General features: G+C 46.2%; 1 protein-coding gene across 1 annotated transcript in view; it reads right to left on the bottom strand.

Annotated features, from left to right (window-relative positions):
* Positions 1-2,162: 2,162 nt before the first annotated feature.
* Positions 2,163-14,051, bottom strand: part of SGPP2 (sphingosine-1-phosphate phosphatase 2) — a 146,748-nt gene continuing 134,859 nt past the window's right edge. The window contains exon 5 of the mRNA XM_061386338.1: positions 2,163-5,591. Coding sequence (XP_061242322.1) covers positions 5,040-5,591 — 552 coding nt within the window. The 3' untranslated portion in view covers positions 2,163-5,039. The remainder of the gene's footprint in view (positions 5,592-14,051) is intronic.

Here is a 14,051-nt window from a genome sequence, read left to right as displayed (position 1 = left end):
GCTGTTTACAGAAATGAGCTGCCATATGATTTTTAAGCAGCAAACTTCTTAGTGCACTTAAAATTCAAGTTTAAACAACCCAAACAGAGGCAGCTTTTACCAAAAGATCTATTTCCTAAAATAAGATATGTCTACCCTCATTCCACTTGATTCTGGTTAACCTCTTACTAGAGAACCAGGGCTTTATTTGTAATCATTTATTTCCACTTGGTGTGTGATAAGTCGCTTCAGTCGTGTTCAACTCTTTGTGACACTATGGACTGTAGCCCACCAGGCTCCTCTGTCCATGGATTCTCCAGGCAAGAATACTGAAGTGGGCTGCTACACCCTCCTCCAGGGCATCTTCCTAACCCTGGGATTGAACTCGTGTCTCTGAACATCCTCTGCATTTGTCAGACGGGTTCTTAACCACTAGTGCCACCTGGGAAGCCACTGGGTATGATTTGTAATCATTCAAGAACAACATGGGTTATTTACAGGTCCCTCAAAAAGACAGGATCATGACAAAATATTTAAAAATAAAGTTCCATGGGACTTAGCTCAAGGAACTGAGCAAAGACAGGCGGGAGGGACGCGTGGACACCAAGGACACAGATTCAGTCCCTTGCTGCTGTCACATCTGCCCAGAGATGAAGAAAGGATGTGGGAGCTAGAGGTTCACTGACAGCAGAGGGAAAGGCACCCTCTGCTGGGGTGAATATTTGAGTGAAGGGACTGAAATCACCTGTAGATGTCACCTCCTCTGGATTATCCCATGTGGAGGCAAGGAAAAGGAGTAAGGCGCTTCTTAGGCTCCCTTCCTATTCTCGTGATCAGGTTCTGCCCCATCAAAGCCTCTTGCTCACTGTTTATCCCAGCCGTTTATCCCAGCCCTACCATTACTGTTAACTCCCACACACATGCACACCACCACAGGTGTGGTCTGGCTCTTCCTTGTAAGAGCTGGAGGTGTAGGGGAAGTGTCTCTCGCAAGCTGTGCCCTCACCCTAGAGCATCATCTTGTACCTACTTTGCATCACGTCTCCATGCAAACTCCATCTGTTCTTTAAGCCTGGCTCACACATTACCTCCCCTATGAGCCTCTGTTGAGTCACAGAACTCAATTCCCACTGGGAGCTTATCTTTATCCTACAGCCTTAACAACTTTGGATCTTGGTTTGTAATTTTCTGAGCCCGAGTCTTCTCTCTGCAGAGACCTCCATTTGGCAGATGAGGTCTCATCTAGTCTCACATGCCCATGGGAAGCAGCAAATTAGGTATTATGAAATAACATGGTGTTCAAGGTACAAACCGGATCCTAACTTAGCCTTGCAAATAAGAGTGTCAGCTTTCAATACCATTTCAAAAAGCAAGGGATGCTGAAGGGGAGAGCATATCATTGCAATGACGTGACTGTAAAGTGGGGTCATGTCCATTTTGTTCAGCAGACAGTGCAGTCACCTGTGAAAACCTTTTGCTTGGGCTTCCCTAGTGGTCCAGTGGTTAAGAGTCTGCCTGCCAATGCAGGGGACATGGGTTTGATCCCTGGTCTGGGAGGATCCCTCATTCCGAGAGGCAACCAAGCATAGGCACCACGGCTACTGAGCCTGTGCTATGCAACAAGAGAAGCCACAGTGAGAAGTCCGCACACAACTGGAGAGCAGCCCCCACTCTCTGCAAATGGGGAAAGCCCAAATGCAGCAACAAAGACCAGTGCAGCCGTAAAGAAATTTTAAAAGAGAGAGCATTTTGCTTATCTTCAATATATAGTGACATTTATCTCTGAATATGGTAAGAGGATGCTCTTGGGTCTCGAGGAGCTGAAGGAGGGTAATTAGACATGCAGTCATACTACTTCCTTTCTTTTCATCATACCTGTGGCTGCCGTGGTGCTCACCAACATCTGCGTGTGGCTGCATCACGACAGCGCTAGAGAACTGTATCGTCACTGTTTAGTCACTTTGCAACTCCAAGGACTAGCCCACCAGGCTCCTCTGTCCTTGGGATTCTCCAGGGATCGAACCCACATCTCCTGTGTTGGCAGGCAGATTCTGTACCACTGAAGCACCTGGGAAGCCCCAGAGAACTGTATAGCTGCTGTTTATTTTTGTCACCACTTTTCAACTCAGGTCCCATGAACCCTGAGGATCTAGGGGGGAAAAAATTGCAAGGAAGCAGAACACTGGCTTTTAAAGCATTTAATAAATCATAATCAAACAAAAATGATTTTAAAAAGAATAAATTTACATACAGTACATAAGTAAGATAGCTGAAGGTTTCCAAAATAGAAAACCAGAGCATATGGCCCTGAAACACCACATGCTTTGGTTACACTTGGGAAGCATGAGTCGCCTATTTGGGCAAGAAAATTCTGTTATAGTGTGATCTGCAGGCACCTTGAGGGGTGATTTCAGTCCTTGAGGGTTTTTTGTTCATGGTCTCCTCTGTGGTTTTTTCTCCTGCATCATCTGTTTTGGTGGGGGTCCAGGCAAAACTGGCCTGGAATGATGGCTGTTTAGCATGACACTCACAGGAGGAAATGCCTGGTCCATTGTGCTTGTGGGCTGGGGGCAGGAGGGCAGTCAGGAAGAGCACGTGTTGTTCTGCCTGGAGGGGCTGATAACGCCAAGCACTTTGGTGTCACCACGTTCAAATGCAGGGCTGGCCAGACTACATCTTCTACGCTTAGACTGGACACATCAAGATGAGCTGGATTTTAAAACTTAATCTCTAAGACTTCTGCTCAACAGAGGCTCTGGATCAAGACAGGGGCTGTGCCAGCAGGGGGCAGTCTATCCCCAGAGAGAAAATCCAAAGGTCAGAGATGGAAGGTGTAGTCTTGGGGGGTGGGATGAGGGGTGTTTTGTGTGTGTTTGTGTGAAGGGCTGGGTAAAGTGAATGAGGAGGGCTCTGTGTGTGTGTGTGTGTATGTGTGTGTATAACAGGGTGAAGGGCTGGGTAAGGTGAATGAGGGCTGACCAAGCTGCAGTTTGAAGCAGTTAAAATGGTTTTTCTAAACAGTTTCTGCCTGATTCTAGGCCACAGAGCCGTCGTGCTCAAAAACTAAGCTTGGCCTCACCAATATGTACTTTTTATTCTTTGGTTGATGTAACAAGAGACTTTAAAAAGTGACCAATCTGTGAGTCTTTCTTTACTGCACAATGGCTACCATATTCATCCTCAATCCAAATTGTATAAATACAGCCTTGAATACATCAATGCAGTTGACTGCGGTTCTGTTTTGGGGGCTTAAAACTAAAGAGATGGCAGTAAAATTTATATACACACACAAATGAATCGTTCACACCCACCGCTATGACAACAAGTAGCACCCTTCTCAAAGGATACAAGTGGAAAAAGCTGATCCTTTTGCCCGTTAGCTTCAGAGAAATCAACTAAAATCATTCTGTGTAAATATTACCCAGGGCTATGATCTCAGGTCTGGCAGCCCATGGGGACAGGGGTACAGAGAGTGCCGCGTGCACTGCAGTGTGGGGTGGTCTCGGGTGGGGGTGCCCGTGACCTGGGGCATCCCCCTACCAGAGTGCCACAGATCTTGGTCAGAGGATGATGTAAAAACACAAACAGCAAGTCATTTTGACCCCTGCCTTCTAACTATGAAAAATGTCAGAAGCATGAAGGCAAACGTCAGAGACGATCGCAACCAAAAGGCCGGGGTGCGTCTTTGAAATCAGGACAAACGGGTGTTCAGTTTTCACACTGGATGCTGAGGTAAGAACCTAACTGTCCAGACAGGCAGATTTCCCCTCAAAGTATGTGAGTGGTGAGGACGCAGGAGGTTATAAAACATTGGCTTCAGCAGCTCAGGAGCTCCACCACAAGACACTTTGTTAACTGCCCATTGACACTCGCTTTTAAGAACACCGTTGACAGCTGTTCAGCTGTTCCTCTTCATTCTTGTTCCTCCTCCTAGAGGAGCCCCTGCAGGAAGGTGTTTGCATAATGATCACCTTCCTAAGTCTAATAAGGACTTGCCTGGGGTCTAAAGGATGCTGGGTTGGGTTGGCTTGTTCCAAAGAGAGGCTGACATTGTTCTGACATTAATTACCCTTAAAATTGCCAAGAGACAAGAGGTGGGGGTGGGAGATGGAAAGGGAGCCCCTGATTCTATTTAGCAGATGAGAAAATGGATTTAGAAAAAGTAATGAAGAAACAGTGGCCAGGATGGAGGTCTAGGGCCCCAAGAAGGATTACATTCACCTGTTCTTCTACTGATCCACTTTAACAGGCCCACGACAGTGCCTTCCCAGTTTGTAAAAAGCAAAAAAAAGATGAAGAAGGGCAGAGGGCTTGTCCCAAGTCACTCTGATGCAGGAGAGAGCCGCATACCCAGAGGAACCCAGATGAAGTGAGTTGGGAGCAGCCAGTTGGGTTCATGGTTCAGAAGAGGATAGAAATAAATGGTATCCAAATCCTGCAAAGTGTACAGGCAAGGAGGAGCAGATCCCCTCCTGTCCAATGCACACCTGACAGAGACCAGGACACACAGGGAAAGCAGGTTCTTGCCTAGGACCTCAGGGCTTTGCCTCGCCTTTCACGCTTCCCAGGGAGGTTTACAGCACTCTTTCCCTGTGAGCTGGCATGGTCTCATGTGATCATAACGACAGAAAGTCACCCTGTCCAAGGAACATCATCCTTTCTCTCGGACCAGCACTGAGACTGAGCGATGGGCAGGGTCATAATTGAAAAGAAAACCCGTTGTCCAGCTTTCTGGGTCATGTTCTTCAGAACCCAGGGTGTTTGTGGCCACTCCTAAGCCAGGCTGCAATTCCTGCCAGCCCACGGCAGGCCCAAAGTCCATGTAACAGGGTGGGGGACCCCGAAAGAGGTTAACTGTGGGTTTAGCCTGGCTTCATCCATGACATGACCCTTACAGGCAAGTGGTTCCTACGAGACAACTTTCCCCACCATACAGCAGCAACATTTATCTTAGATATTAGCAAAATAGACATGTGACTTAAGGAAATTGTTTTTAAAGAAAAATGTGTCATCAAGATTTCCCCACTCAACTTTTTGATGTCTTGTCCAGTGACTGAGGCTCAGAGTAATCCCAGAAACCTGTGGAGCATTGGCACGAAGGTGATAGCACAGATGCCAACAGACGTGTAGGTAACAAACTTGTAAGGCACTTCGATCTCCAGTCTCCGCCTGGCCTCCTTGTTTCTAGTGACCACCTTGAACCAGGAGTACAACACTTGCAGCGAGAGCTTCTGTACAAGCTGACGGACCAGGAGGATCAGCACAATTCCCACAGTGAATTTGGCCAGACCCAAAACTAACAGGTCGGTGGTGAGCGGTGGGATGTTCTGAATAACAGGGAGAGATTCCATGGGCTCAGACACGAGCTGGAAAAAATGGTTGATCCAGAACCCTATGGTCACCCCAGCTCCAGCAGCCATGATGGTCGTGGTGTCCGCTCTGGTTGGGCTGTAGTAATCAGACACGGGGTAGTTGTAGCACAGGAAGAACGGCACCACTAGAACACACACAGGTAAGAGAGGGCTGGCCGAGTCCAGGCGATCGATCAGGGTCCAGGCAGGGTAAGTGAGGACAATGAGGATGGCGGTGATCAGGATGCCGCCCAGCACATCCTGCGGGAAGGAGAGCAAAGAATGGTGAGAGCTCTTCCTGTATTAATTTCAAGTCAAGTAAAACTGATTAGATGTTTAAAACACAATTTTTACATTGCTTTATTTTATAATACTATTTAAGATTTTTGTTTTGTTTTGATGTGGACCATTTTTTAAAAGTCTTTCCTAAATGTGCTACAATATTGTTTCTATTTTATGTTTTGGTTTTTTGACCTAGAGGCATATGGGATCTTACCTCTCTGACCAAGGGATCAAACCCACACCCCTGGCACTGGAAGGTGAAGTCTTAACCACTGAGCCACCAGGGAAGTCCCTTATAATACATATATTTTTTAAAATGTATGGTTGTAAACATTTTAAAAGTAGGAAAAACACAGTCATGCTATTCATCATTGTATTGCTATTCATGGTATGTCTTTCAGTTTTTCCATCTTTTGGAATAAATTTTATGTTTATTTTCTCAATGCATGGCTATAACCACAATTTCTTCAATCTATTTTATTTTTTTTTTCATCCTATACTTTTAAAAAATTTGCTTTTTGGCCATATACTATGTGGTTTGCAGGATCTCAGTTCCCCAACCAGGGACTGAACCCAGGCAAATGCAGTGAAAGCACTGAGTCCTAACCACTGGACCACCAGGGAATTCCCTTCAATCTATTATTTTTTTATTTAATATTATGTCACAGGGCTTCCCTGGTGGTTCAGATGGTAGAGAATCTGCCTGCAGTGCAGGAGACGTGGCTTCGATCCCTGGGTTGGGAAGATCCCCTGGAGAAGTGAATGGCAACTCACTCCAGTGTTCTTGCCTGGAGAATTCTATGGACAGAGGGGCCTGACGGGCTACAGTCCACAGGGGTCGCAAAGAGTTGGACACCCCTGAGCAACTAGCACACCCACACCTTAAGTCACAAGGATGGTCATGATCTTCACAAAGATGGTGTCATCCTTTCTTGGCAGGCAGAGGGTGGAGGAGAAAGTCACCTTCTGCAGGAGCCATGTTAAAAGCAAGAGCATCATCATTACTTACAGAGTGCGTTTATTTGGGGTGGTCTGGGAAGATATTTTGGGAGAAGGCAATGGCACCCCACTCCAGTACTCCTGCCTGGAAAATCCCATGGATGGAGGAGCCTGGTAGGCTGCAGTCCATGGGGTCGCTGAGGGTCAGACATGACTGAGTGATTTCACTTTCACTTTTCGCTTTCATGCATTGGAGAAGGAAATGGCAACCCACTCCAGTGTTCTTGCCTGGAGAATCCCAGGGACGGGGGAGCCTGGTGGGCTGCCGTCTATGGGGTCACACAGGGTCGGACACGACTGAAGTGACTTAGCAGCAGCAGGGAAGATATTTTAGATGTGGCGGTATGGACGCTCCATCGTGCCCATCTGGGCACTACCACTGTCTTCAGAGACAGAACTTCAGATAGTGTACATGTCTCACTGGGTGCATGCGCGAAGCTTAATCAATCCTTCTTCAGGACACTTCAGACTGTGGTTTTCCTTCTTTGTTCCCATGTCCCTCTCTCCTCCTTTCCCTATTTTTTCTCTTTCTCCCCTTCCCTCCTTTGCCTCCTTCCTTAAAGGCATGTTTAAAATATTTTTAACTCCTTAATGTCCTCCATTTTCTTCTTCCTTTAGTGTTTTCATAGCAAAATTCATTAGGTGAAGTCTCAACATAACCAATTGATTAATACGTTTAAGTCAGAGAATGAGGAGCTTGCTATGGTTTTGTTACAGTTTCATGTGGGTTATTTTGAAATTTTATAATTGAAAAATTGAAACACTTTCCTCAATGCATTGGAAAATCTGGAAAACAACAAAAAGTAAAACATATGCATTGTAGAAAATCTGGGAAGCACCAAAAAGTATAAGGAAAAACAGATCCTTATTTCCACTACCTACTGTCAACTGTGTCTATATTTTGGCATGTTGCCCTCCCACTCTTTTTTCCCCCATAAATATAAAATAGAATTCTAAAGAGTTGGTCTTTTCTCCCCGCCCCCCCCCACAATTCTTCATTCATTATTGCTCTTGTTTAGTTTCTAATAAAATGACATCTGATTCGGGTAAACAATGAGTGAGAATCAGACCTTAGAAGTAAACACTGAGGCTAGAGCATTTTTCAGATTAGAGGGTACCCATCCATCCTTCCAGTGTCCACATGTGTGAGCTCCTGCTGTATGCCACATTGCTAGAGGATCCAGTCTGAGCTAAACCATCACAATCCATGACTATGGGGAGCTTGCAGTCTAGAGAAGAGACAGAGGATTGCCATTGTTGAAGAGGAAAAGTGGTCAGCTTGTGGATTGTGATGGTTTTAGGGCACTGAAGAGTAAAGGGTAAACACAGGCAGAAGTCCCCAGGGTCCTAAAATCCAATCCACTCCATGAAACTTACATCGAGGGAACAACATGAGGCCGCTGACATAGCTCTCTCTGGGTACCAACATGACAAGATTTTATGACTGCAGTGGGGAGAATGAATACAAGAAGGGCAAGAGTATGGAGATTGGGAGGCCACTGGCCTTCTCAGGGGAAGCCTTGTACTCTGTATGTCCTCCATGTGACCCCTGGGCTTCACCTGCTGTTACTTCTGCCATCCTTCTCCTCAATGACCCCTCAGGCTGTGTGGTCTCCATGATCACGGTCCCCATGACCGTCCCCTGTGCTGTGGTTATGCATGGGTGTTGTCTTATTTGGGCAGGCAGCGGGGAGAAGCAGTCCTTCATTTAAACTTCTTGGTTACCAAAACTTGAGGCAAACTCGAATTGAGTTTTTCTCCACCTGTTGCCTCGACTTCTTCGCCTTGAAACACAACTGCTGACTAAACTAAACTTTGTTGATACACAATTCTCAAAGCCCACTTACTAGACATTTGCTGGCTGTTTCCTCAGCATCTGTCTTTGACCCAGCAGCCTCATACCTCTCATTGGGGATCCATGAAGTTCTGGGAAAATATGGGAGTTGGAGCACTGTGACCCCATAGAACAATCAGGGTGCTGTATCTCCTGGTTATCCTGATTGGTCCAGGGATGGTCATGTGACCTGCGCCAGTCCAATCAGACAAAGCTGGGGGGTTTTGCTTGGGATTCTGGGAAAGAGATGTTCTTTATTTTTCTGAACACTGGGCCCTGTGGGTTTACACCCTTTACTTAGTAGACCTTCAATATTCAGCTTTTGTTAATGTTACCCTGTACCATCATGGCTTTCCTCTGACCTCCAAGAGGTCTCTTGCTTAGTTTCCTCCTTCAGATCTTAAACAGGGTGTTTCCACAGATTCTGTCTTCAGGCTGTCTTTTTTTCCCTCCATTTAGAGCTTGTATAGATCCATGGCCCCATCTCTCCATTCTCTACCAGAGTAACTCTAAAATCTTTTGTTTTCAGACATTTTTCTCTCAAACTTTGGTCTTACCTTTTAAAACTAACAGCTATTTTCATTCAGATGCCTGTCAACTCCCCTAACCAACTTGTCTAAAAGTCATCAACACCCCAAAAGAAAAATAAGTCAAGGAAATGAACACTTTATAGAAAAGGAACTATGAATGCCTTATAAACATATGAAAATATACCTAAACTTACTCACAATAAGTGGAAATCAAACTAAGCTGAGGAGAAATTAAAATTTACATTCACACAAAAACCAGTATGCAAATGTTTACAGCCGTTCTATTAATAATGTCCCCAAACTGGGAACAACCTCCATGTCACTCAAGGGGTAAACAAACTGTGCTGTGTTCATACAATGGACTATTTCTTGGCAATAAAAAGCAACAAAATACTAATGCAGGCAACAGCTTGGATGAAATCTCCAGGAAATCACGCTGAATGGAAAAAGCAGTCTCCAAGGGTAACATACTGTATGCTTCTATTTTTATGACATTCTCTGAAGGACAGAACTACAGGACTGGGGAACAGATCCATGGTTGCCAGGGTCTGGGGGAGGGAGGGTGCAGCTGCAAAGGGAGAGCATGGGGGACTCTGGGGTGACAGAGCTGTCCCGTGTTATGGTGGCAGTTACTCAAATCAATCCTGGTATTCAAATCCAGAGAACTGGGACTTCCTGGTCATCCCATGGCTAAGACTCCGTGCTCCCAGTGCGGGGGGAGCCTGGTCAGGGAACTAGATCCTACATGCCACAACAAAGACCAGGCGTAGCCAAACGAATAAATATTTTTTAAAAATACCCAGAGAACTATACACCAAAGGCAAATTCAACTTTACTGTTCATTTAACACATGAAATTAAAAATGACATTTTAGACAAAAATAAGAAAGCTGGTGGGCGCTTTTGTTTTTACTCATTAACAGCGTTGCGTGTGCCATGTGTGAAGCAGTGCTCTGGCCATCCAGAGGTTCCCAACCCAGCTCTCTCCCCTCCCCCCCAAACTGCTGATAAGGTACCCCTCACCTGTCAGCATTAACAAAAATCTAGAAGTCTGACAGCATTCTGTTGATGAAACAGCAAGTGGGGGTAAAGGGACTCCTGTCTCTTAACTGTATGAATGCCAAGTGGCGCAACACTTACGAGGAGGAACCTAGTGATGTGTGACTTGACCGTGGAGATACACACCTGCCTGTGTCTGTAATGAGCTCTTTACAAATTGTCCATCGTAGCATCATCTGTGACAGCAAAAGCCTGGGAAAATGCCAAGTTCTACCTGTAGGGAGCAGTTAAATATAACCCTACAAACAAATACTTTGCAGCTGTAGAAAGAATGAGGAAGCTCTCATATGGAATTGTAAAAAGCATGGTATAGAACGGTGTGTACAGCATGCTACCATTTTCCATTTTTAAAAAGCTGGAAGATTATACGGTACATTTTTACTTTAAACACAAATAGGTTCACTTGAAGGGCAGGGGATGGAGGTGGGAAGACATTTCACAGGATACTCCTGTGTACCTTTTGAATTATATAAATGTACCGCCTCTGGGTTTCCTAGATGGTGCTAGCAGTAAAGAACCCGCCTGCCCATACAGGAGACATGAGAGATGCGGGTTTGATCTCTGGGTGGGGAAGACCCCTGGAGGAGGGTATGGCAACCCACTCCAGTATTCTTGCCTGGAAAATCCCATGGACAGAGGAGCCTGGCGGACTGCAGACCATAGGGTCACAAAGAGTCAGATACAACTGAAGCAACTTAGCGCAGACTGCCTCTGTTAAAAAAATTAAGTGAAATAATTTTTGTCTCTTTTCTTCCAAACACAATTTGCCTTTCAATCCCCATGTGAAGTGGGGATCTCAGGTGATCTCATGGTATCCTCCACAGGGGACTGGTCAGATACGGTGATGGAGGGGAGGGTGCAGCTGGCCTGCCAAAGCATCACCTGCTGGGAACAGAGGGTGCCTCGTGTTTTAGAGGAACATACATTTTGAGGGGAGGAGGAGGGCCAGGCACAATGAACTCAATACCCCAACACAAGCCTCTACTCTCTCCGTGGGGATAGGAGGTTCTGCCTCTCAGGGTGTGTCCTGGCAGCCCCACTGAACTGATGTCTGAGCCCTGAAGAAGTTAGAGAGGATGAAAGAGCATTTTGCCTACATCTACAAAACACAGAGCTAAAGAAGGCTGCTTGGAGATCCTTCTGGCAGAGGGCTATCCAAAGAGAAGAATCCAGTCTTCCTCGTCCCTCCAGGCCACAGTGCCCCATGTGGGTACTTTACGATACCACCTGGCAGGACAAAAGTGGAGCATCCAGATCATCCACTGTATCTGCTTGGCCTGGTGAGGCAGCCAAAGAGATGCTGGTGACACGCAAATCAGCAGGGAAGGATCCTGATGGGGCAGGGATCACAGAACTCACAGCGACCACGGCATCTCCCAGACTGGCTGATGGGACAGTATCAGAAAGCTACTGGGCCTGGAGGGCAGTAAGCAAGTTCAAGGTGCTCATGGGTCACAGCCTGGGCAGAGAGCAAGGGACCCAGCAGAGCAGTCTTCACATCATGACATCCATCCAGCAGGACAACGTGGCGCTCGGGATTCAGATGGGTTCATGAGCACACGTGAGACGCCCTCAGGAAAGTCCAGGCATTTTTTTTTCATGAGCATTTCTGTTAGCGGTGGGGGTTAAACACAACTTTGCAGAGGGGTAGAGGTTCAGACTGACCCTGGAGGTGTTCAGGGAAATTCACTTATTATACATATTTCTGTTGGTGCCACCTCCATGAGTCCTAATGACTGCTCCTCTCTATCACTATCTCTGGCCACCAGTCACTTCCACAGACTTCCCTCCTCCGTGATTCACAAACTCCTGCACCTGCTGTCACTGCTGAGTTTCCCTGCCTGCTGGCCATTCACCTGCCCACAGCATTCACTGACTGCCTTCCTGGTTGCCGTTTCAATGCAAATGTTCACCAGTTTTAGTGTTAGTGTGCACTGGAAAAGTGAAAGTGAAAGTCACTCAGTTGTGTCCAACTTTTTGTGACCCCATGGACTATACAGTCCATGACATTCTCCAGGCCAGAGTACTGGAGTGGGTAGCCATTCCCTTCTCCAGGGGATCTTCCCAACCCAGGGATCGAACCCAGGTCTCCCACACTGCAGACGGATTCTTTACCAGCTGAGCCACAAGGGAAGCCCTGGAATTTAGTGTGCACTGGAATCACTAAATCAAAATTTCAGATAATTTTTAAGATGCAGATTTCAGAGGCCTGCCTTCTGATTCTGACTTGCAGCATGGCCCAGGAGTCTGCATTTTTACATCCCAACATAATGCTCATGTAGTGAGTCAAAACAGAAACAACTCTGAGAAATACCAGCCTCTCAATTGAGAGTCTGAGTCCTGCATGATATGGGTTTAATATATCATATCAGAGTTTTCTCTCATTCCTTTTCCGCTTGAACTTTCCACACCAGTCAGATAGGTCTACTTGCTTTTCCCAAAATGCCTGGCACAATTTTATCAGAATTTTGCATCCCTTTCATGTACATTTTTAGCCATCTTTATCTCTCAAGATATTATCAGCTAATCTAAGGCTCAGCTCAAAAGCTACTTCCTTTGCAGAATATCTTCCTCTGCCTCCACAGTTGGAAATAGCCTGTCCCTGAACTGAATGTAAAGGCATTTGCTTAACAGCACTCAAAAAGCCCCTCTCTTAAATTGCCTTTGCTGTAGTTCTCCGTTCACATGCCTTTCTCCTGAGTTGATTGTAACACTGATTGGCAAGGAGGAAGTTCTCCTGCAACTTGACCTTATTCCTCAAAGCCCCCAGCACAGTGCCTAACATGTCACAGATATTCGGCTACAGAGATCTGGAGAATGTAATGCCTTTCTCTCAATGGACTATCCATACTACTTAAAACCCACTGTTAGGGTTAAGACTTCCCTTGGTGGTTCAGTGGCTGAGAATCCACCTGCCATTGCAGGGGACGTGGGTTTGATCCCTGGTCTGGGAAGATTCCACATGCTGCAGGAAACTAAGCTCATATGCCACAAGGACTGAAGCCCAAGCCCTAGGGCTCTGCAACAAGACAAGTGACCACGATGAAAAGCCCAGGCATCCCAACTAGAGAGTAGCCCCACTCGTCACAACTACAGAATGCCTACAGGCGTCAATGAAGACCCATCGCCAAAGACAAATAATGCGGGGAGCTGCCCGTGAGAACAGGGTCCTTTGTCCGAAGGACACAGCTCTGGGAGCTGCCTCAGTCCTTGAGGGTTTGCTTGCAAACATAGCTCTCTGTCCCACCACCCCAGAGATTAGGCGCTTATTTACTGCAGACACCTGGAGTTCTGTGCAAACTTCTCACGCACAGAGAAATGTTATCTGGTGTAAGAAATAATAACAGGGTGCCATTCCTGTGCTCTCAAGATTTCTTGTGACTGTTGTAATGTGTATAGGTCAACCAAGAAAAAATGTCAACTGTCTTGTCTTTCTCACGCTCTTCTGTATAAATATAAGATGCTGAATAAAGTTGGTGTCAGACTGCGTCCCTTCGTGGAGACGTGTCTGAACCTCTCGACCCCATCTTTGTTGTAGTCTCTTGCTGTAGTTTCCTTTCTCAGCCCCGCCGTGCACGTTCTCGGGACCTGATCAACTTTGCCGGCTGGCACCGGCAAAATAACACATAATTTTTTAAAAAACACACTGTTATATAATGGGCTTCTCTGGTGGCTCAGATGGTAAAGAATCTGCCCCCAGTGTGGGGGACCTGGGTTTGATCCCTAGGTTGGGCAGATCTCCTGGAGAAGGAAATGGCTACCCACTCCAGTACTCTTGCCTGGAGAATCCCATGGACAGAGGATCTGGCAGGCTATAGTCCATGGGGTCACAAAGAGTCGGGCACGACTAACACTTTCACTGTTTTAATACATAGAAGACAATTTGCCTTCCTTCCCTCCTTTCCTTTGTACCTGCAGTTACCAAATTCCTGGACATCTGGTTGGAATATTTTTCATCAACCAATTCTGTTCTTCAGTATATCAGGAAATGAGACTACTTGTGGTCCACAGCCCTAGC

The sequence above is a fragment of the Bos javanicus genome, chromosome 2 (genome assembly GCF_032452875.1).
Source record: "Bos javanicus breed banteng chromosome 2, ARS-OSU_banteng_1.0, whole genome shotgun sequence".
Classification (NCBI taxonomy): domain Eukaryota; kingdom Metazoa; phylum Chordata; class Mammalia; order Artiodactyla; family Bovidae; genus Bos; species Bos javanicus.
This window is presented reverse-complemented; position numbering and strand designations above follow the sequence as displayed.